The following is a 25331-nucleotide window of genomic DNA, read 5'->3' on the forward strand; positions in this document are numbered from 1 at the left end:
AGCCTGTTTGGATGGCTCTGCCTTGCCCATAATCAGGCCACAGCTCCAGAGTTCCTCACACTGCTCTTAGTTTGTATAGAGACAAGTATACAAAAACCCTCAGCACTGCAGGCTCTTCCCTCTGCTCCTCCCCTCCCACCTGTTACCACCACCCCTCTGGCCTTTCCTCTCATGCAGGATGATTATTCTTTGGTTCCAGAGCCAAAGAATTTTTTCCATTCAACCTACATTTTCATTTTTCTCTTTGCATCAAGGTATTTACATAGTTATTATAATTCAACTAATATTTTGCAGCTTTCCTTTATTAACTTTTAAAAATGTTTGCTTGAATAATTTTAATTTTTTGGGGGGAGGGTATTGAGGATTGAACTCAGGGGCACTTAACCACTGAGCCATATCCCCAGCCCTATTTTGTATTTTATTTAGAGACAGGGTCTCACTGACTTGCTAGTGCCTTGCTTTTACTGAGGCTGGCTTTGAACACACGATCCTCCTGCTTTGGCTTCTTGAGCTGCTGGGATTACAGGCATATGCCAGTGCACCCAGCTAATTTTACTTTTTATTGAAAACTGTATCACCTTGCTCCATAATTGTTAATTGAGGGTGTATCTTTATTCTTGTAGCCATGAAATAAATGCTTGATTTATTTGTTTGTCTGTCCGGTGTTTTTTTTTTTTTTTTTTTTTTCTCTTCTAGAAATGGGGTCTCTCTGTGTTGCTTAGCCTGGCCTCCAACTCCTAGGCTCAAGCCATCTCCCACTGCAGTCTCCCAGCACCATAGGTGTGCTCTCTCACACCATCCTAAGTGCTTAAATTTGAAAATATTCATTAAACATTTCTGAATCCAAAGTCCATACCAAATCTATTTCCTTATTTTTAAATAATTTTGAAATAGATGTTTTCTCTCTTAACCTCAGATCACATTATAGATCTTTAATCCTGGAAATTAAAGATTTCCTAATTAGCTTTTAGAGTACTTTGTTATATTTCTCATATCCCCAGCAACTCTGTAGAATTGAACAAGTGCCTTCTTACTCCAAATTTCAAGTAAAACATCATGGGAATATAATGTTTATCAAGTACTTATCTTTGATACCTTTCTAAACTTTTCAGAACACCTTACTTTAAAAAAAAAAAAAAAAAAAAATTCCTGTAGTTGTAGATGGACAGCATGCCTTTATTTTATTTCTTTATTTTTGTATGTGGTGCTAAGGATCAAACCCAGTGCCTTACCCATGCTAGGCAAGCTCTCTACCACTAAACCACAGCCACAACCCCAACCCCTTACATTTTTCATGCTCATAATAATTTAATAATTATCCCCTTTTTTAAGAAAAATGAGGCACCAAAAAGTTCTGGTAACCTTTTCAAAGATTATACAACTAGGGAGGAGTTGACCCACTGAGTCTGTCTCCAGAGCTTCAGCTCCTGCTGTGCCTTCAGAGGGTCCAAATACATGCAGCCCCATGGGGCTCTGCAGCCAGGATGAAGCACTTTCAACTACAGGGAGTCTGGCTCTCTTGACCTAGGATACATCCCTCATCTGACCCTGTCAGTGCTTCAGTTCTATCCCAGGCAGCCAGCACTAGGCAGACACGTGACCTGGCCATTATGTGCAGACATAAAAGACAGCTTTTCGGTAATGTGCTGGAATTCTAATTAAACCCTTATAAAATCTGATCTTTTTAGTTGAATGAATTTTCTGTCAGCTCACATTATGGTGATTAATTCTGCTATGAAGGACCAAGTCTACTCAGATCATATCTTCTTTTTAACTTAAAGTTTTCTGGGTACCAAGTCTTCTTATATCACAAGCACATAAGTTGTTGTTGTTTTGTTTTGACTACTATAATCCATTAGGTCATTAAATCTTATTAGTCATTGTTTCAAGCTTTTTTATTACAAGAGAAGATTGTTTACATTCTTGCCAGCCCTTTAGTGTCTGGCTTGTAGATAACAGCTGGATTCTCACATCTGCTTTTTCAGTCAAGCTGCTAGAATTTATTGATCTTTTGGAAGGATATGAAGAAAATCTTGCTTCACACACATATGCAGCTAAAAAAAAAAAAAAAGAAAACAGAAGTATTTTAATAGCCTTTTCAGATAATTGTGGAATTTTCACATTTGACAAGGGATAGTTTCTTTTTTTTCCCCTTTTTTCTTTGTTATTCTTCTTTATATCTGTGATTTTTGTGTGTGTAGGTGGGGAGAGGGTTACTAGGGATTGAACCCAGGGTCACTTTACATTGAGCCACATCCCCAGCCCTTTTTATTTTTTATTTTGAAACAGAGTCTCACTAAGTTTCTTAGGCTTCACTGAGTTGCTGAGGCAGGTCTCAAACTTACCATCCTCCTGCTTCCTCCATGTCCCTGGAATTACAGGCAAGGGATAGTTTCTTAAAGGGTCATTAGTTGCCATGTAGAATCTCAACCCAAAATGAATAAACTCTTTGTACTTTTACATAATAAAGTTCATTGATCTATCTTGAACAGAATAGATCCTAGGTAATATAATTCATTGGCTATTTATAAAATGTTGCTTTGCTGAGCTGTGTAGGTCTTGCAAATGTTGGTACATTTCAGTGTACTCAATAGATTCCATAATATAAAAAGTCATATTTGCTAATATCATCACCATTCGCATTACAAAAACCTTTAGCATTAGAAAGCTTTCAAGGTCATATATCTCAAAATATAGCTTGCAAAATCATTTTAATTCAGTTCCAAATATTTTCTAATTTGTCTAGTGATTTCATCTTTGACTTACTGGGAATTTTTCAGCTTTCTGTTATTGATTTTTAATTTAATTCCATTGTGGTCAGAAAACATACTTTGTATGAAGTCAGTCCTTTTGAGTTTATTGAAATCTATTTTATGGTCCAGAATATAGTTAATCTTGATCGACATTCATGTATACTTGACAATATTGTGTATTCTGTGGTTGGGTGGAGTGTATAAATGTCAAGTCAGGGTGATGGTTCAAGTCTCCTGTATCCTCAGTAGTTTTCTGTATATGTGTTCTACCCATTATATAGAAAGTGGTACTGAGATCCACCAATGATAATTATGTACTTGTTTTTTCCTCATTTTAGGTGTATCAGGTTTTGTTTTTTTGTTCATGCATGTGAAAGCTGTTATTAGGTTCGTATATGTTTAGGTTTATGATGTCCTCTTGGTGAATCAACCCTTTATCATGATGAGAAATCACCCTCTGTATCTTGGGTTCTCCTTTGTTCTAATGTTTACTTTGCCTTTGCTTAGTCTTAGTATGAAAAGAAATACTTACTGTATAATTCCATTTTTATAAAATTTTAGAACTTGCAAACTAATTTTGTAGTGACAAAGTAGTTGTCTGAGAATGAGGGTGAGGGGGCACCGGGAAGCTTTTGGACATGATCAGAATTTCATCTCAATTGTGGCAGTGGTTTCTCAGGGGTATAATATGTACCTTAAATATATGCTGTTTATTGAACTTAGGTTATACCCCAATAAATCTTTTGTTGTTGTTTTAAACAATTAAGTGCTACAATTAAGTGTTGTTTTAAAAAATTGGTCCCACTGCCTTGACATTAGCAATTTAATTTGTCATTGCTTATGCACCATCAATGTGAGCATCAACACAGTGAATTAGACAAATAACACAAAAATAGTTTGGACCTCACAGATCCCCTGAAAGTGTCTCAGGGAACCTCCGGTGTACAACCTCCCTTTCAGTAATTACTCCTCCAGTTCCAACTCCTCCTCTAATTCTAAAATAGTTTTTTGTAAATATACTCTTTCCATCATGCTCCAGATAAAATATTAAAATATATTAATCATGTTAACAAAACATTTTATAACTTGAAATTAATATAGATAGTATTTAAGCCTCTCACCCACTGACTCACCCTACCTGTCTTCTCTGCACAAGCCTGGTCCAGTCTCCTCACTGACTGCTGATGTACCAATGGTCCCTCTCACCTTCTGGCCTCTGCTCCTGCCCTTCTGAATTTCTGCTTATTGAAGTCCTGCTTTTTAGGGCCTGGCTCAGACTCAGCCTTGGCTCTGAAACCTCAGCTACTTGAACCCATATCCGTGTGTCACTTGCCTCCATTCCCAATTTCTATTTAGATTTTTATTTAAATGGTCCATGACATAGAACCTTATGTCTTATGCCTCTAATAATATTATAAGGTCTTTGAACTATGTTTTAAAATTATTTATTCCCCCAAATCACTGACATAGTGCTGAATACATAATAGGTATTTGAATGACTACTTGAGTATATTTTTCCCCCTAGTTTTACCATATCTTGTTTATTTCTTTAGTCTTTAGAGCCTTTCAGAAAATGTTTTGACTTAAACCTTGGCTTCATTCTTGTCAGTGAATTAAGTTTATTGATTCTAGTTGATCAATCAAGGGTAGCATTTTCAGTCTTTTTATTTATTTGTTTTTTAGTGTATTATAGTTACACACTTCACTTTTGATATATTTATAAATGCATATACATAGTTTTCTTCATTTCAATCCTCAGTACTCTTCCCTCCCCCAATCCTTCCTGTATTCTTTGGTCTTCCTTTTATCTATTTATCTATATCTATCTATCAATCTATTTTAATTGATACATTATAGGATAAATAAAATTGGAATGGATTTTGATATATTCATAGATGCATGTAGCATAATTTGGTCAACTTCATTCCCCAGTTCTTCCCCTTTCCCTCTCCTCCATTGCCCTTGGTTCTCTACTTTTGCTCTATTGATCTTCCTTCTCTTTTAGTGTTTACCATTCATGATAAGAAATTCTTAGTTCTCTTCAGCCTTCTATTAGCATTATACATTTTTACTTAAGATCGTTTCTTTAAGTTTCCCTCTATTAACCCTTTGCTCCCACAAATTAAATTCATCTACTGGTAAATATATAATATTTATTTATACAGATAAATATACTGATATAAATGCTGATATGATTGGAAAATATCTGGTAACCTTACAAATGGCCTAAAATTATAATTTTGACACATAACAGACCTTAACATATGGCACATAAAATTAGTCTCATTATATTTTAGTTATATATCATATCATTGACCAATCTAAGTAAAGCATTTTCAAACAGTTCATCTTCTGCTTCCAAAGGAGGTAGGGAATTTGTGACAGTATCACATAAAATTTCTTTATCTCTGACTCATTAGGTAAGAATGACAAGTTTTACCTATTGTAGTTACCAATTAGTATCCTTGTAATTGATGCTATTAAGAATCAACATTAAAAAAGAAAAGAAGAAGGAGGAGGAGGAGGAAGAAGAAGAAGAAAGAAGAAATAATCAACATAGCTGGGCATGGTGGTGAATGCCTGTAATCCCAGTAGTTTGGAGGCCTAGGCAGGAGGTTCACAAGTTTTGAAGCCAACTCTGCAATTTAGTGAAACCCTGTCTCAAATTAAAAAAAAAAAAAAAAAAAATTAAAGAGCTGGGGATGTAACTTAATGGTAAAGAATCCCTGAATTTAATCCCCAGTTTAAAAAAAAATATATTACAAATCAACATATAAGGATGGGGATGTAGCTCAGTAATACAGTGCTTGCCTAGCATGTGCAAGGCCCTGGGTTCAATCCTCAGTATGCAAAAACAAAAAACCAACAACGAAAAAAGAATTTAGCCCCAAGAATGTTTCTCAGGTAGAATAAATTTTGTGTTGTTTTAGATTGGCAACTGAGAGGCAAGAGTCTTATTAAGTCACCAGGATGCAGAATCCCAAAATGCAGTAAGTGGTGGATCAGTTCTAACTTGTCCTGACTTTATAACATGGGGGTATGTTGAAACTGAGGCAGGTGATTTGGTGATGATTAAAGGGGTCTGATGGCCAGTGATGCTTTCTGATGAGGCAAGTTAGCATGAAAGAATTTAGGTATTTACCTATCTTGTTCTGTTTATGTTCCTAAGGTAATTTTCCTAAGGAAAAAGAGATTTAAGTAAGTACTTGCTAATATATAATATCCATTTAAGGGGCTGGGTGAAATTTAAATTGAAATCTTTATCATTCATAAATTGTTTCAAATTTTATTGACTTCATAATTATACATAATAGTGGAATTTTTTATATCAGATTCATATAAGCACATAATTTAATCAATTTCATTTCCCAGTCCTTTCACTTTTCCTCCCCTATACCTTCCCTTTATAAGTTTTGTATAGTAGTTATAGCTAATTATGTTATATTTCAAAGTTCCATTTTTGTTGGTTTTCTTTTTTTTAATCAAGATGTAAGCTTATGGGCTGGGGTTATAGTTCAATGATAGAGCACTTGCCTAGCATGTGTGAGGCACTGGGTTCAATCCTCAACACCACATAAAAAAATAAATAAATAACTCTATTGTGTCCATCTACATCTAAAAAAGCCACTTAAAATTTTTTTAAGGGCTGGGATTGTAGCTCAGTGGTAGAGCACTTGCCTGGCATTTGTGAGGCACTGGGTTTGAGTCTCAGCACCATATATAAATAAATAAAATACAGGGCCATTGACAACTAAAAAAATATTTTTAAAAAATCTTCTTTAAAAGAGGTAAGGTCATTGTGGAATTATATGTGACCAGTATATTATTTAGGCATGGAGAATGTTAGAATGAGACAACTTTCATGTGACAGACTAACACAAATTCTCTGTGATCACTAGCTTGTTGTAGGTGAAAGAACAAATATTTCTGAGTTGGGGCATTCCCGTATTCTGCATAAGCTAACCTGAGCTCATTTAACCTGTTTGAAACCTAGATTTTTTATCTGTTAAGCAGAGATGGAGGTACTATGTGAAGGTATTCTTAAACTATTTCACCAAATAATATACTTTTAGAACTAAACAACTTAAGAATTAATTATTTTTTAAGATTGAATTATTTTGAGTTATGAACTGCCTGGTAGGCTGAAAGAAGTTACCATTCTCTCTTATATAACCATCTTACCAGTTTTTCTTCAGGTGTTTTGTTTTGTTTGGTGGAGACTGTAAGATTACAGATGATTCAGTTACTTATACAGCATTTTAAAAATGGTGTCTGATTCTGTAAGAGTTATTTAACTCATTTATTGAAATAGGTTTAAGAGCTATTCAAGTATAGAATAAAAGTAGATCAAGTAACCTCTCTCAGTAACTCAGCAACTTTTGAGCATGTGCTATATTCACTGTGGAAGAAATTGAAGAAGCCATTTTGAGTAAAATAAAAGACTGGGATGTCATAGGACTTTATTTATTTTTTCTTTTTTTTTTAGGACTTTAAAGTCTAATGTGGAAACCAAGCTTTTCTATTGAAGAGTATAAAACTGCCTACTGAATTTCAATGTAATTCATTATTTTTTTACTTAATGTATTAGAATATAGTACCTTATCAAGAATGTTGAAACATATACATTAATTGCTTATAGTAGAAAACTCAGAATAGAATTAGCCTAACTAAAGGCATAATAGTGATCTTTTTCCTTGTGTAAAGAAAGTTGGGAGATGGATTGACTACCATTCTAAACAGAGAGGGCTGAAATGGAGGCTCCATCATACTGAAGAAGCCAGCCAGGTTCTTCCTGTCTTTATGCTCTCTCCTTTCCGTGCATGCTTCCATCTTCCAGCCCTCTCATGTTCCAAAATAGCCATCGCAGCTGTATTCCGGAAAGGAAGAAGGGCAAAAGTATACTCTCAGCTCTGTCTCCCTTCTAATCTAGTGTCCCAGAGGTCTCACTGAAACTTTTTTTTGCATATGGTTGCTATGCAGTCTCATGTCCTCACTTAGCTACAGAGGAGGCTGGGAAATGGAGGTCTCTAAGGTGGACACATTATCTCCCCTAAAGAAATCAGGGATTAAGTATGAAGAAAGATAGGCAGTTTCTGCCAGACTCTGTTCATGGAAAGTCATGAAAAATTGAAGCAAGATTTACATTGTAAAAGGGACAGTTCCTCTGGGGTCTCTGTGTGCAGCAATTAGAAGGACTTAGAGAATTGTAGCAGTACAAGGAGGATTTCAAAGAGCAGTGCTCTCCTTTGTCTCATCATCCTGAGGTCATTCTTAATGCGCGGCCAAGGATGTTCTTCCCAGTAGGGGAGGGAGGCTTTTAAAGTCAGTAGGAATAGCAATTTTCATGCAACCATAGGAACATCAGTTTCAAGGGGAGATGCTCTGGCCAGCTGCCTGGGGCAAGCCACCTAACAGTCATTTTATTTACCAGTTAATAGGTTGACAATCTGCTGTCCTCCCTGAAGCACAGGAAAGGAAAAAGCAAAGTTCCTTTAGTACTGTTAGTACTATTAAGTATTGATGCATTCATTCATTGTTGAATGATGAAGATAGAGAAGGAGGAAAACCAAATTTCAGCCATTTCTGACCTCTTAATTTATCATGCAGTTGTGCAATAGCAATAGAAATGGCCTTTTGAATGTTTTGTGGAGAGGCAATAATTTTTTTATATTAAATTGTTGTCTCCAACTAGATTGTAAAGTTCTTGATACTGGAGACATTTGTGCCTTCCACTTTTTTGTTTCCATCCTTGACTAGCATGTTACATGTTATCAGTTGATATGTGTCAATTCAAGTAAATCTGATACATCAGTGATTCTCAGCTGTCTCAGATCCTGCTTGCTCTTTATGATCCAGAAATGCTATTTGTAGATGATGTAATTACCTACACATGTAATTTTAAAGAATTATTAAAATTCCTTACCTGTAAAGGAGAATTTAAAAGGTAGTAATTTACAACAAAATAACATTTTGATGGGTAAATGCTCTGTGACTACATAGAAAACAATGGCATATTGATTAGTATGTGCAAAGGCCCTGGAAAAGAGAATTTACCTTTTTGGGAAAAGAGAAAGAAGGCCAGTGTAACTGAAGCCCGAGGTAGAGAGTGGTTGAGATGTTGGAGAGTTGAGGGGGGCCCCCCATGCAGAGAGAACATCTGGCAAAGCCAGGGAGGGACTTGGATTTTATGTTCAGAAGATCACTGTTGTTGCTTGAAGCAGAGGACAGTGTGTTGGGAATCCAGCAGAGAGAATGACTAACTTTGCATGACAGAGAATGGAAGTGTTCAAAGAAGGACTTTTAAATTGCATCTTACAGGACAGATTTGAATGGGGATGTGAGAGCTATAGAAATGGTATATATGATAGCAGTTCTCATATCAGAACCTGTATCCCCTTCACAGTCCTGAGAGGTAATTTGTGGATGATATAATTATCTTCACATCCCGTCTTTAAAATGCCCTAACTGTAAATTTAGAAGAACTTAAACAAATATTTGTAGATATTCACTCCTGATTAAAAGCCATGACTAATCAGATGCTTGTGCCAGTGAGAAAAAAAGTTCAGTGTAAAATAATTAAAATAAAATTCCATTGAATCTTTCCAACGTTTTGTATTTAACATTGAAATCATAGCTAAATGGGTATATTTGTATATTTACAGGCTATAGGCAGAGTCATCACAGTGAGGTGATAGAAGTACAGACTGATAACTGATGTGTAGATTGCTGATCTAAATGTCATGAGTTTGTGTTGTTAATGATCTAATTTTTCAAAATGGTGAACACCTCTTGATAAAGCTACAGAAACACAAGGTAAAATCCTCCCAATCATAGAGAATTTAGCACTGGAGATGAAATTTGGGGAATCACGTAGAGGTTAATCTAAACATTATAAAACATCAAGCAAAAATCAACAAGATTAAATTTAAGAGGAATAAATATAGGATCCTCATGGCTTTTCACTAGAATCTACTTATAAGTCATGACTAGGCAGCAGTCAAACAGAAAAGAAAAAAGGCAGGCCCAACTTGGTATAATTCAGTTGCTTAAAAATAAGCATGCTGTCTTGACAGTATATTAGCAGTATGATGTCCTGGCCATGGGTGGTGCAGTCCCATGTACAAGATACTGCTGAGGGTTCAGTTTGGGAGCCAGACTATGGAGGTGTAAAGGAAGTTGAAAGAACCACTGGAAAGAAAAGTTAATGTTACCAAGTCTAGGTTTAAGAAACAACGACCATAAAGGAGGAGTAGTTTTCCAGATAATTTAAAGATTGCAATTTTTGGAAAAAGAGAAAATAAATTTGTTCTCTGTATCTATAGAAAGTAGATCTGGGACCCTTTCCTGAAAGTTACAAGAAAGTAGATATTGAGCAGTCAACACGTACTTGTTTACCCTTTTTCAGTGATGGTGTAAATAGAATATGCTGGAGATAGGTGGTTTCTAACGACTTTTCTAGCTCTTGAATGAATGTGAGTAGACTCCAGGATGGCTTACCCCGCCAAGCACACGTTTTGGTTTCACAGCCAAACAGGTTCCCGGTTTCTAGCAAGACTCAAGGAAGATTCTGTTGGACCTGTACTAACTAGACATTTGTAGTTACCCAAAAGTAACTGAACTCAATTGGGTTAGGGTTAGGGTTAGAAAGAAAATCCCAACTCTGAAGAGACTATAGAGGGAAAGCTGATTTGTAGGTAGCTCACCCTGGTCTAATCATTCCAAAAATAATTCTGCTTTTTTAAAGTTATGAATTAATGTGCCAGAAAAGAAGTCTCCTGACTTCTCAGTTTCTCATGCCATAACCCCCACTCTGTAGAAAAAAAATCTTCCCTTGGTAATGCTTTCTGAAACAGGGCTCTAGAACAGAGTTTTTCACCCAGGGTTGGTTTATGAAGTCCTTGAAGTATTTCTGAAATATTTTTGTTTGTATACATTTTTCTAAGAGAGGCATTGGCATTCATTAGATTCCCAAAGGGTTATATCTTTCAAGATTAAGAATCAAGTTAAGTGGTCCTTTTCTTAACTAAAGCAAATCTCCCTTTTTTTTCGTTTTTATAGTGAATGTCTTTCAGCTGCCCTTAGTTAAATTCTTATGAGGTATCAAAAGTTGTTTGAGGAGTAGGCTAATTGGAAAACTCCCTTAAGCTCCCTGCTTGGGCCTGTGACCCTTCTATTATGATCTTAGAATATCCTCTGCTTATTTCTGTTAGAGCACTTGTCATGTTATATCAAAAGGCTCTGTTGATGGGACCATCTTCCATTATTGGCTTTGAAGGGTAGGCCTGTGTTATATTAATTTTTTAATTCCCAGCATTCAGCATCACACCAGGTATATGATGGATGCTCAAAAGTGTTGAACCATTTACCCATAATTCAACAGACTCTACTTTCCCTCCCGCAGCCTGTATATTTCAAGCGCTGACCCTGAGCCAGGTACTATGTTAGGCATCCATGCAGAGGGATTTTTGCCATCCACCCCAAACTGTATAATAGGACTGACCCTGCTGTAACAGCTATCACTCAAGAGAACAATGAGTTTGTTCTTTCTAGTCTTCCTCAAAACCATTTTTATATGTCTCTTTATTTTTCTATTTTTTATTTATTTGGTACTGGGGATAGAATCCAGGGGTACTTAACCACTGAGCCACATCCCCAGTCATTTGTTATTTTTATTTTGAGACAGGATATCGCTAAGTTGTTTAGGGCCTCACTAGTTGCTGAGGTTGACTTTGAACTTGCAATCCTCTTGTATCAGCCACTGGGATTACAGCCATACACCACTGTGCTGGGCTCATAGTATTTTTTAAATTTTTTTAGTTATTTATTTTTTATTCTAATTTGTTATATATGACAGCAGAATGCATTACAATTCATGTTACACATATAGAGCACAATTTTTCATATCTCTGGTTATATACAAAGTATATTCACACCCTTCAGGTCTTCATACATGTACTTAGGGTAATGATGTCCATCTCATTCCACCATCTTTTTTACCCTCATGCCCTCTCCTTCTCCTCCCACCCCTTTTCCCTATTTAGAGTTCGTCTAATCCTCCCATGCTCCCCCTCCCAACCCCACAATGAATCAACCTCCTTATATCAGAGGAAAAAATTTGTTTTTGGGGGGGATTGGCTAACTTCACTCAGCATTATATTCTCCAACTCCATCCATTTACCTACAAATGCCATGATTTTATTCTCTTTTAATTCTGAGTAATATTCCGTTGTGTATATATGCCACATTTTCTTTATCTATTTATCTACTGAAGGGCATCTAGTTGGTTCCACAATTTATCTATTGTGAATTGTGTTGCTATAAATATTGATGTGGCTGTGTCCTTGTAGTATTCTGTTTTTAAGTCCTTTGGGTATAGACTGAGGAGTGGGATAGCTGGGTCAAATGGTGATTCCATGTAAGTATTTTTAATTCCATGGATTTGGGTTAGATTTGGCCCTATTTTCTTGAGCTACAAGCTCCTGACTCCTAATTTTACAGGCTTTTCTCAGTGGTTGACAGACAGGATTTGACTACAGGAGTCAAGGAGAATCCAAGTCCAGAGCTCTGAGCCATCTATTCTAAAATTCTTTACACTTGAGGAATATTTGACTCGGGGGGTGGGGCGAAGGGGGAAGCGAAAGTCATCTTGGTGTGTATTTCAAAAGCCATGTTGTAACACATCCACCTGAAGACTCTGGTTTAGTAGGTAAGAGCTAAGGATCCAGCATTGATAGTTTTAAATGATTCTACTAATCTAGGACAGGCTTTTTTATGTGGTCATTGAAGTAAAAAAATTAGTAAGTTGCTCATGCCTACAAATATCTGCACAACCTAAAGGGACTCTGGCTTCCTGACTTCCTAAATTGAACTTATGCAGTATGTCCACGGCACTCCCTGTTCCTACTGCATGAAACATTCTTCCCCAGGTAGCTGCATAATTATGTCTGTTGCTAGTTATCTCCAACAGATCTAAGCTTCGTCTAGGCAGGCATTTTTGTCTGTTTTGTGTATTCATCACAAGCTTTAGAACAGTTCCTGGCATGTTGTGAGTAGTTAGTATATATTTAATGAATAACTACTGTTAGTGAGGGTATTCAGATATGTTTTTGGTTAAAATGATTGTTTTACACTGCCCTGGAAACCTATCCTCCTCCTTCCTCATCAGTAGCATTTTCTGCAAGAGATTATTCTAAGTGCCAAAAACAGATGTGTTAAGTGAAAATGTACAACACTGCCAACAGAGGGGCCAGTTAGTTCTTGATGGACTGTACCTTCATTTCAAAACAGGACGTGATATGGTCTGATTTTGGTTTTCCTGGAAGAAATGGACAGGAAAGTACATTGTGGATTGGCTCCTCAGGAGCCCATACCCCCTGTCATCTGGACTCCTATGGTTGCAACTTAGTATTCCAGGTACAAGGAAGGTAATGCACAAGGGTTCGTATGTGTGCATGCGTGTGTGTGTGTGTGTGTGTGTGTGTGTTCACGTGCACACGCAAGCAGGGACAGAGGAATGTGTACTGAGTGTGCAGGAGGATCCCAAGCCTTACTCCCAGCCTATCCTATTAGCCTGCCCTAAGCCAGAACAGCCCTCTTTGCCTCTGGTTCTGTTTCCTTTTTTGTGAACTGAGGGTAACAGGTGAAATGGTGGTTTCCAAGCCTCTCAGCCATGATCAGGATTGTCTTCAGAACTCCCATTTCAGCTGGGCTCCACTAGTTTTTTATATTATATTAGAGTATATAGGTTTATGTTTTCCAAACTTTTCTTTAAAAGCAGGAGCACCCTTTCTTCAGCTCTCAGTAAATAAGAGCAGAGCAGTTAGTTGAAAGGAGGAGTACTTCAACTGTTGCCCTCAAGCCCGAGGGGATACCAAGGAGTCTGGATCAAATCCTTTTTATGGTACTTTTCAACTATAAATTTCAGTTTGGGCCTACCTGTAGACACAGTGCTATAAAGTACTACCTTAGATCAGTTTTTATCTCCATCTGTGGAACCATAAAATATAAGGGCCAAGACCACAGTACTTTTGATAGCCCTAGATTTCTGGAGCTCTGTGAGAGTGTAAGGTTTCTGCTGCCTAGAGGATGTATTCAGATGTCCTCTGTGCAGCCTTATTTTCCCCTAATTAATAATGCCCCAGTCTTCTCTTCTGGCCTTCTGGTCCTTTGTTGGGCAGCACGAGGGGAAAACAGAAATGGCTATGTGCAAGTTCTCAGAATCATTAGACATGAAATGATTAGGAGCAGATCCAAGAGAACATCACATGTGAGGGTTCACAGAACTAGAGTGGTCTGAGAGAGTCCACTATTGGATCCATCAAGTCTCTGTAGAGGGCTTAGAATGTCTGGGCCTCACTGCTGCAGCCTGTAGATGCAACAGTAAATCAAGTGTGCATGGTCTCTGCCTTTGTGGAGTGAATTCTGAAAGCTGCTAAGAGAAGATCTTGTTTTAAGCAGTTACTTCTCATGTGTTCTGAATTGGGAAATAAGCCAAAGAAATTCCAGTTGGAAAAACATTACCAAAAAGTGCTCAAGTCCTTTCTATAATATGAAGTTAATAAACTTTACTGTAACTTTGTAATAGAGCATATATTCTGTCTTCATATGGCTCTGGAGAAATAAAATAGCTTTAGTAAGTGTCCATTAAGGTTCCACGTGTTACAGTAAGTACAGAAAGAAGTAAGGTACCTCTCTACCCTAGGAGGGCTTACAGCTGGAGTGCAGGCAGGCCCACAGATAGCTGGGATAGAAGGCAGACTGTACATGCCCTTGAGGAAAAATTCACAGAGCTCTGGACTGAAAAGAAAAGGTAATGTTCCCATTGAAAGATCAAAGATGATTTCATGGAGGAGCTGCTGGGTGTGGAGGGCTTTAAAGGGTGTTTGAGTGCTCAAATGACAGATGAGAGGAGCTCTCGAAAGCTTGGGATGTGTAGCAGACCTTGTAAAAATCCAGTGTTAAGTTTTGCACCAGGAACAGCGGGATTGGGCAGGAAAGGCAAGCTGGAGCATGAAGGTCTTAACTCCCAGACAAAAGCTGCTTATTCTCTGTTCCTTCAGCATGCAGAACCATGAGAGTTTTTTTGAGAAGGGGATGATGTGATGGTCAGCTAGATGGACACACAGATTTAACATTTGAAGCAGATTGGATGGGTTGGCTCTTCCTTTATGAAATACTGACCTGGTGCAGTGGGAGGAGCCAAGATCTGGAGAAGCCAGATCTGCAACCCTAGTTCCTGTCCCCAATAACATGAGGCTGCTCAGTGGCACTGAGCAGGCACTGGGTTTCTCTGCCACTGTTTTGAAAATGAAATTAGACCTATGATCTTTTCAGAGCCCTTCCAGCTCTAGCATTCTAAACATATTAAATACTGAAAATTTGTTCTAAACTAGCCATAGGTACAGTGGAGTGGAGCAGCTTTATTACCTCAGAGCTTTGAGATGAGGCCATCAGCTTTTGAACTTCAGTGACCGTTAGCTGATGGCTTTGTAAATCGATAAGCTGCCTTTAGTTCCAAACTGAATTTCTGCAAAACAATGTATTTTATTTACTACTTCTGTAAAACCTTCGAATTTCCAAACTAAAAATGACTTGAATATGTATTTTTATTTTTTTAGTTATAGATGGATACAATAACTTTATTTTATTTATGTATTTTTTATGGGATTCTGAGAATCAAACCCAGTGCCTCACACCTACTAGGTAATCTCTCTACCACTGAGCCACATCCCCAGCCCTTTAATATATAATTTTTATTTTGAAAATAGTAGTCATTGTTTCCCTGTTCAGAAAGGACTTGATAACCCCAGGGGTAACTGCCAGGGGTCACAGAAGGGCTTTAGGACTTCTTTTCTCAGAAGTAGGATTTGGTTTTTGTTTTTTTCTTTGCTTTCTATCTGTGTCTTCCTGTCTGCATCTCTTTTGTTCTCACACTTCTCCCCCTTTGGCCTCTGATGTCCTCCCTCTATTGGCATAAGTATGGATGTGCAAGTGTGTTGTGAATTAAGATCTGTTATCTCCTTTTTTCAAAAAAAGTCTAAATAAAGAAAACATTTTACACTTTTCTCTATTTGAAATTTCCTATATCATACCACTTTTTACTAATGTGACTTTATTTGTACATTTCTCTTCCTTAATGGATTAACTTAACAAATGCTTGAGACATTCAGAGAGGGAGGAGTCTGGAAACAATTTGGTGGATGGGATTATGGGCATTTAGTTTGCATATGATATGAATACAGATATGAAAGGGTGAGGGTTATTTTGAGTAGCTCCAGAATCAAGAATTAAGATGATGTATGAGGAGGCACACTTTGGAGATATGAAAAAATGATCTTACAAACTATGTCCTGTCCCAGCATAAAAGGGGCTGCCTCAGCAGGTCAGGAAGTCCAATAGTAGTGAAGAACCTATACCAGGTGTCTGTAGAGCATTGAATGAGAGACAGCCAGGTGCCTGTGTTCCTCCAGGGATTGACTGTAAATGGGTAAACATGAGCATTTAATTGCTGCCTTCTTACATGTTTTGTCTCAAGTTCACAGTCCTAACTTATATCTTATTTTTTCAATCAGGAAAAGATGGCATCTCTTTCCTCCTGAAGATACGCCTTTCCTTTATCCAACTAGAATCCCTTATGAAGAATCTAGCGTGTTCAGTAAAATCAATGTTGTCAATCCTGATTTAAAGCGTTTTCCTCAGTTCCAGAAAGCTCGAAGACATACGGTCACGCTGAGCCCAAGACAGGTAATGGGGCTTTAAAACATTATGAGCCATCAGTGGATACCACAGCTGTAACTCTCTGAAATCCTTATTTCATGTTCTTCTCCCTCAGTAAAAATGAGAATGGTTTCCTTTGTGCTGTTGGCATAGCTTCCCCAACTCTGGGGCTCCTGCACCTGCATCTCTGCTTCACAAACCCCTGGAAAGGAGATGGGAGGAGGGAACACAGCGCCTTCTATTGGTGAAGAGGGAAATAGATTTTGGAAAAAGATGAGCCCGCAAAGCCATTTCCATTCAGGTTAAGAGAGTTTTAAGGCACGGGTACCTGAGCATCTCTGCAGTATTTATTCACAATTAATGTCTATTCAGGGATGGGGTTGTAGCTCAGTGGCAGAGTGTTCGCCTCCTATGCGTGAGGCACTGGATTCGATCCTCAGCATCACATAGAAAAATAAATAAATAAAACAAAGATATTGTTTCCATCTACAACTAAAAAAAAATTTTTTTTAAATATCTGTTCAAATACAATAATACTGAACCTATGTACATAAACTAGGTTGGAATGTATACAGGTAGTGGGCAACACATGCAGACAGAATTAAGAATGGTTTATTTCTGGGAAAGAATGTTGACTATTTCTGAACTATTTCTAAAGGCATTATACTTAGTGCTGCTTCTCAGTGGGGAAAACTTCTTTACCACATTGGCATTGCTATCCAATATTTTATTAGCAATGTGAAAACTTTTTCATAATCTTTTTAAAAATTTTTTTTATTTTTATAAATTTATAAAATTTATCTTAAATTTTGCATCATAATTATACATCATAATGGAATTCGTTGTTATATATTTGTATATACACATAATGTAACAATATAATTTGGTCAGTTTCATTCCCCAGTTTCTCCCCTTCTTCTTTCTTCCTCCCTCTTCGGGTTCTCTTCCTCTGTTCTGCTGGTTCCCTTTCTATTTTCACAAGATTCCTCTTCTCATCTTTTTTTTTTTTAATCTTTTTCCCTTTAGTTTCTACATATAAAAGAAAACATACCACCCTTGACTTTCTGAGTCTGACTTATTTGACTGAACACAATATTCTCAAGTTCCATTCATTTTCCTGAAAATGACATTATTTCATTCTTTTTTTTTTTTTCGGAAGACTAAAACTCCATTGTGTATATATACCATATTTCCTTTATCTGTTCATCTGTTGATGGACACCTAGGTTGGTTCCAGTATTTAGTTGTTGTGAACTGTGCTTCTATAAAACATGAGTATCCATATGTGAGTAAAGTCTGATCACTATTTTTTTAGGATAAATCCCAAGAAGTAGTATAGCTGGGTCATATTCCTAGTGTTCCATTCCTAGTGTTTTGAGGAACCTCCACACTGATTTCCATGGTGGCTGTACTAATTTATAGTCCTACCAACAGTGGCAAATAGTCCTTTTCCCCATATCCTCTCCAATATTTATTATTATTTGTATTCTTTTTAAAATATTTTTTTAGTTGTTGATGAACCTTTATTTTATTTATTTACTTATGTGTGGTGCTGAGATCTTTTTTCCCAAAAAAATATCTGTTTAGTTCATTTGCCCATTTATTGATTGGGGTTTTTGTTTTGTTTTGTTTTGGTTTGGCTTTTGGTGGTGTAAGTTTTTTGAGTTCTTTATATATTATGGATATTAATCCTTTGTCAGAAGAGTAGCCAGGAAAATTTCTTTTCTCTCATTCTTTAGGTTCTCTCTTCACACTCTAAATTGTTTCCTTTGCTGTGTAGAAGCTTTTTAATTTGCTGCTATCCCATTATTGGTATTATTTCCTGAGCTTTGGAAATCCCATGCAGAAAGTTGTTGCTTGTGCCTAAATGTTAGAGTGTTGGTCCTACATTTTCATTTAGGAGTTAGGAAAGTTTTGGTCTAATTCCTAGGTCTTTGATCCATTTTGAGTTGATCTTTGTGCAGCATGAGATAAGAATCTAGTCTCATTCTTCTACATTATGGATTTCCAGTTTTCCCAGTACCATTTGTTTAAAAGACTCTCTTTTCTACAATATATGTTTTAGGCACCTTTGTCAAGGATCAGCAGACAATATCTGTATGGGTTTATCTCTGTGTCTTCTATTCTGTTCCGTTTGTCCATGTTTCTGTTTTTATGCCAGTACCATACAGCTTCTGTTAATAGCTTTATAATATAATTTGAAGTCAAATATTGTGATGCCTGCAGCATTGCTTTTTTTACTTAAAATTGCTTTAGCTTTTCTGGATATTTTATTCTTCCAAATGAATTTTAGGACTTTTTTTTCCTTAGTTCTGTGAAGAATGTCATTAGTATTTTGGTAGGAATTACATTGGATTTGTATATCGCTTTGGGCAGTATGGGTATTTTAACAATATTAATTCTGCCTATTCATGAACATGGGTGGTCTTTCATATTCTAGTGTCTTCTTCAGTTTCTTTCTTCATTGTTCTATCATTTTCATTACAGAGGTCTTTCACCCCTTAGATTTATTCCTGGTGTTTTTTGTTTGTTCATTTTGTTTTTTGGTTATGGGGATAGGGGGCAAGGAGATAGTGTTATTGTGAATAGGATTGTTCTGATTTTTTTCCCAGAAAATTCATTATTGGTGTATAGGAAAGCTATTGATTTTTGTATGTTGATTTTGTATCCTGCTACTTTGCTGATTTTTTAAAATTAGTTCTAGCAGTCTTCTGGTGAAGCTTTTTGGATCTTCTAAGTATAGGATCGTATTATCTCCAAACAGTGATAATTTGACTTCTTTCTTTCCTATTTGTATCCCTTTTATTTCTTTCTCTTGCCTAATTATTCTGGCTAGAATTTCAAGTGCTAAATTAAATAGGAATGGTGAGAGTGAACATCCTTGTCTTGTTCTGGATTTTAGAGGAATACTTTCAGTTTTTCCCCATTCAGTATGATGTTGGCTTTGGGTTTATTGTACATAGACTTTATGATGTCAAAGTAAGTTCCTTCTATGCCTAGGTTCTTCGTTGCTTTTATCATGAACAGGTGCTGAATTTTGTCAAAGGTTTTCTCTGCGTCTGCTGAAATGACTAAATGATTTTTTTTGTCCTTAATTCTATTTGTGTGCTGAATTACATTTATTGATTTATATATATTGAACCATGCTTTCATCCCTGGGATGAAACCAATTTGGTCTTTATGTATGATCTCCTTAATATATTAATGAATATAATTTGTTAATATTTTTACTAAGGGTTTTTGCATCTGTGTCCATCAGGGATACTGATCTACAGTTTTCTTTCCTTGATGTGTCCTTATCTGGTTTTGGTGTCAGGATAATACTGGCTTAATAGAATGAATTTGGAAGTTTTCTGCTACTTTCTATTTAATGTAATAATTTGAAGAACATTGGCATTAGTTCTTATTTAAAGGTCTGGTAGAATTCAGCTGAGGTGATCTTAGGCTTTTCTTTGGAGACTTTATTTAACTACTTCTATCTCATTGCTCGTTATTAGTGTGTTCAGGTTTTCTATATCCACTTGGTTCAATTTGGACAGGTCATATATGTCTAGAAATGTATCCACTTATTTTATATTTTCCAATTTATTGTAATATAAGTTTTCAAAATAGCCCCTAGTGATCCTATGGATTTCTGTGATATCTTTTATGTTTTTTTCTTTTTCACCTCTAATTTTATTAATTTGGTGGGGTTTTTTTGTTTGTTTGTTTGTTTTGGTTAGTTTGGCTAAGAGATTATCAATCTCATTTAACTTTTCAAAGAACAAACTGTTTTGTTGATTAATTGTAATTTTAATGCTCTATTTCATTGATTTGGGCTCTGGTCTTATTTCTTTCCTCCTACTGGTTTTGGAATTGGTTTGTTGTTTTTCTAGGGCATCAAGATGCATCCTTAGGTTGTCAATTTGGGATCTTTCTGATTTCCTTATGTAGGCACTCCTAGATGTAAACTTTCCTTTTAGGATCACCTTCAGGGCTGGGGATATAACTTAGTTGGTAGAGTGCTTGCCTTGCATTCACAAAGCCCTGGGTTCAATCCTTAGCACCACACCAAAAAATAAAAAGAAAAGAAAGAATCACCTACAAAGTGTCCCAGAGATTTTAATATGTTGTGTCTGTAGTCTCACTTGATTCTAAGAATTTTTAAATTCTGATTTCTTTTGTCATCATTCAAAAAGTATATTTTTCAATCTCCCTGTGTTTGTATAATTTCTGTAGTCTTTCTTGATGTTGGTTTCTAATTTCATTCCATTATTATCTGATAAGATACAAGGAATTATATTGATTTTTTTTTTATATTTGCTAAAGTTGCTTGGTGCCTAAAATATGGTCTATTTTGCAGAATTTTCCATGGGCAATTGAGAAGAAAATGATTTTGACATCTATTCTCTAGATGTCTGTTAAGAGGTTTTCATAATCTCTTATGGATGCTTTATTCCCTTGATTATTCCCTTCCCCTGTCTGTCTTCCTTCCATCACTCCCTTCTAACTGGCCCTCTTCCTGTTTCTTTCTCATTCAGGTACTGCCAACTCATATAATTTGACTTGAAAAGTTTCCTCCAGCCTTAGCACTCATTCCCTACTGACATCTTTCCCCTCAGCCTCTGACAACCACTAATTTATTTTCTGTCTGCGTAGGTTTGCTGTGACTGTACGTATTTCACATAAGTGAGACCAGACATATATGACCTTTTATGTATGGTTTCTTTTGAGTATCATCCATGTTATAATATGTTAACATCACTTTATTCTTCTTTAAGATTGAATAATATTCTGTTGGATAGATTCATATTACATGTCTTCATTCATTCATTAGTTGATGGACATTGGGTTATTTCCACTTTTTATGATAATTCTACTTTGAACATTGGTGTACAGATTTTTGTATGAACATACGTTTTCATTTCTCCTGGGTTAGGTACCTAAGAGTATAATTTGTAGATCATATGGTAATATTATGTTTAACTTTTTGAAGAATTACCAACCTGTTTACTATAGAGGCTCTACAGTTTTACATTCCCCCCCCCCAATAATCTATGAGTGAAGAATTTTTTCACTTCTTCCCCCACCCTTGATATATTTTTTAAATTATTATAATTCCTATAGCCATTCTAGTGGGTATGAGATAGTTGCCAATTCATTTTTTCTTCCATCTTTAGTAGCCAAATTTGAATGACTGGTTTTGTCCATTAGATTTCCTTACATGCTGTCTGTTCTTTGGTTAACCATGTACAAGTTCTCTCTCACCACTTTACTGAAACTGTATTTTATGATAAGACATTCACGTCTGTGTTAGTCAGCTCTCACTCACTGTGACAAAATACTGAGAAAATAAACTTAATAAAGGAAAACATTTGTTTTGGCTCATGGTTTCAGAGATTTCAGTCCATGGTCACTTGGTTCTGTTGCTTTGGACCTGTGGTGGCACAGCACATCATGGTAGGAGTGCATAGCACAAGTAGATACTGCTATTATGGTGGTGGGGTTGCAAAAGATAGAGACAGAATGGGGCTTGGGCCCCCATATCACTTTCAATTGCACACCCCCAGTGACCTAACTTCTTTCCACTGTGTCCCACCTCTTAAAAGGCCTACCACCTTCCAGTGGCACCACAGACTCTCAACACATGGACCTTTTGGGGAAACTTCAAACTATATGAACCTCTTTTATTAGGGGTGTGGGAAGCTCTGGAGATTTAACTCAAAGGTACTTTACCACTGAGCTACATCCCCAGCCATTTTTGTTTTTTAATTTTGAGACACAGTGTCGCTAAGTTTCTTAGGGCCTTGCTAATTTGCTGAAGCTGACCTTGAATTTGCGATCCTGTCTTAGCCTCCTAAACCACTGGGATTACAGGAATGTGCCACCATACCTAACCCATATCCACCTCTTAGTAACTAAATCCAATGATCTTTTTAATGCCCAGTTCTAAAAGGAACTCTTCCCATCTCCAAGCCCTGCCCCATTTAGATCAAGTGTCACTGGTTTCCTAAATCCAAAAGCTTCAGATCATCCCCATTTGCCATTCTCAGCCTTCAGTAGGCAGTCTCATACTGAGTCTGAGCAGTTACCATCCTTCTTGACTTTGCACATTGCTTTTGTCTAGTAAAACTTCCTGTTTAGATCTTTGAGTAATTGGACCATCACGAGAATCTCCTGTCCTTTTCAGACTTGCTCTTAATGTTACTCTTTTAACCATCCTCCTACTCAGAATTTCTCAGTGTCTCCAAAGCTACAGGACAAAATCCCCATTCTTTATTCTGGATTCAGAGTCCACCAAAGGCCCTCACATGGTTTTCCCAACTTACCTCCCGTCACTCCTGCTGCAGCCGTAAGTCTGACATACTCAACCGTCTACCTCTTCTGCCATTGTTGCTTCTTCCTGGCATGTGCTCATTCTCTTCTTCCTGGCATGTGCTCATTCTCTTCTCTAATTTCTCTCTGTGCCCTGGTTCAAATCACACTTTCTCCATTCCCTAGTTGCATCCTGCTTCTCCCACTTTTGAAGTTCACAAGCCCCGAATGTCCTCTCATTTACTCAGGCCATCTTCTTACACGTGTCTTCTCCTGGGCTTGATTTGGGACTATAAAAGAACAGAAACTGTGTCCTTCACTTTTGCCTATGCCTTTCCTCAGAATGCATCCAACTGTTCTGCGAGGAAAACCTTGAATCTCAGAAGCCATTAAAAGGTGGGCAGAGGAGGCTCAGGAGAAGGAGAGTAGAGAAACTGGCAGAAGCCTAGGTACAACACATTAACTTAACGAAGAAAGGAATAAAAGGAAAAAAGACTGGTATTTTTTTTCTTCTTTCCCTTTTCTTTATGAATTCATTTGGCTTTTCCCCCCCTCTAGCAGCCTCAATCAGGGTCTGATTCTAACGTAATAATGAAATGTCCTGTTATTGTGCTAACTGTTTTTTGTTTGGTTTTCAGGTTCTGTTTGTCCCCAGACACTGGTGGCATTACGTCGAGTCCATTGATCCTGTCACTGTCAGTATAAACTCATGGATTGAATTGGTACTTTCTTTTGTTGTTGTTTTCGTCCTTATAAAAATGCACAAAGTCCCTGCTTTTCATATATAAAGCCTGTCTATAAAATTTGGCGATTAATTTATTTAAGTGACACTCTGATTGATTTGATTTGATGTGATATGATTCTGTCTTCTGTTGATGGAAATTTACATTGAAAATAGAATTCTTAGAGGCACTCCTCTCCTTTTTCAAAGGACCCACATGATGGGCACTGTTGTTGACATGCAGAGCCCTCTGCTGTCACCAGAGTTGTTAGGATTGTGTTGGAACTGGAGAGATCTGCTGTATGTGCTCAATGGAGGCAGTCCCATCCCACACCGTCTTGTTCTGGAAGTATCTGCTTCTGGATTCAGGGCCCTCGTTACTAGTTATAGAATTCTTAGTCTCAACTTATATATTTTTTCAAAACAGAGTCTTTCAGTACTCGGTTTTTATCATTGATTTCTGCCAGAAACCTTTTCTCACCAATATGGTATCCCGAATCCTGGTTGCCTGCTCTGTTTGACAACTACAATAGCTGCCTGTTATGCTCATGTCTGTCCCCTTAACTCGAGGCCTTAATTGCATCTGTGCCCTCTTTAATCCCAGGGCCTCATTGCATCTCTGATCTCCTTAACCCAAATCCTTGATTGCATCTCTCTACTCTCTTTGTAGCTTCCTCCTCCCCCATAGTCAGTGTTCACTCTCCCTTGGTAACAGGAAGGACTTTGGAACATAAAAACGTATCAGTAAAAAAAACTAGAGGTTTGGGGCTTGCAAGAAGAATAGATTCAGGGGACATGTAGCAGGTATCTTCAAATACTTGAAAAAGAAAATGTACTGTTTCAGCAACAATGGATAGGACTATATGCAGTAAGGAGTACTGCACAGGAAGCTGTTCCATATAGACAAAGGTGGGGGGAGTGGTATAAACTTTGGAGTGCAGGTGAAAAGTGTGGCAGGAGGTGAGTAGACACAGGAATCTGCTTGAAGCTTGCTGAACTGGAGTTGGAGTAGATTTGCTGTGCCGTCCTTAGAGCCCACCTCTGTTGCCAGTGCCAACGTCACATCTCCAGTAGCCCTAAAGCAAGCTCCTCTGTTGTTCAGCAGTGGAACTGTCGTCTGCATGCGTATAGTCATGTGTGTGTGTGTGTGTGTGTGTGTGTGTATGTGTGTATACATATATATACAAATAATATTTTATTAGTTGTTCTGGATATTTATTTATTTATTTATATGCGGTGCGGAGGATCGAACCCAGAGCCTCACACATGCCAGGCAAGTGCTCTACCACTGAGCCACAACCCCAGCCCCAAATAATATATTTTTAAGATGTTCCATTTACATTAAAATCCCAATACTGATATTACTATTAAGCATAAAACTTGTAAGTAGAATTGGAAATTTCATTGCAATTCTTTTCTTCATTAGACTATAGCCCATGAAAGGGAGGAGAGTACAAAGGGTTTTGTTCAAAAGTTTCATTGTAGCAAGGCGCAGTGGCACATGCCTGTAATCCCAGTGACTCGGGAGGGAGGAACATCGCAAGTTCAAAACCAGCCTCAGCAAAAGCACAGTGCTAAGCAACTCAGTGAGACCCTGCCTCTAAATAAAGGGTTGAATGCCCCTGAGTTCAATCCCTGGAACTGCCCCCACCCAAAAAAAAAGTTTTATTATAAAGGAATTCTTTTCATTTGTAGCTGTGTTGATGATATTCCATTAGGTTCATTTGTTGCAGTTTGTTTAAAATTTTAGGAGTTTTTCCTCATTTTTTGGTCTAATTTAATAATCAACATGTAAATCATTTGATTTGTCAAAACTGTATTAAAAGGTATGCTCACAGACATCCCCAT

The 25331-nt window shown here is 37.2% G+C and overlaps 1 protein-coding gene across 5 annotated transcripts in view; it reads left to right on the forward strand.

Moving 5' to 3' along the window:
- The window catches only part of Hspbap1 (HSPB1 associated protein 1), a 60867-nt gene that overhangs the window by 28292 nt on the left and 7244 nt on the right, over window positions 1-25331 (forward strand). For 3 of the 5 annotated variants that reach the window (XM_071615279.1, XM_071615278.1, XM_071615280.1), the window contains 3 exons: window positions 13041-13177; window positions 16325-16496; window positions 23401-23484. In XM_071615279.1, the coding sequence (XP_071471380.1) occupies window positions 13041-13177; window positions 16325-16496; window positions 23401-23484 (393 nt within the window). The remainder of the gene's footprint in view (window positions 1-13040; window positions 13178-16324; window positions 16497-23400; window positions 23485-25331) is intronic. The other 2 variants (XM_071615281.1, XM_071615282.1) reach the window with 1 other exon arrangement.

Source organism: Marmota flaviventris, chromosome 8 (assembly GCF_047511675.1).
Source record: "Marmota flaviventris isolate mMarFla1 chromosome 8, mMarFla1.hap1, whole genome shotgun sequence".
In the NCBI taxonomy this organism is placed as follows: Eukaryota; Metazoa; Chordata; class Mammalia; order Rodentia; family Sciuridae; genus Marmota; species Marmota flaviventris.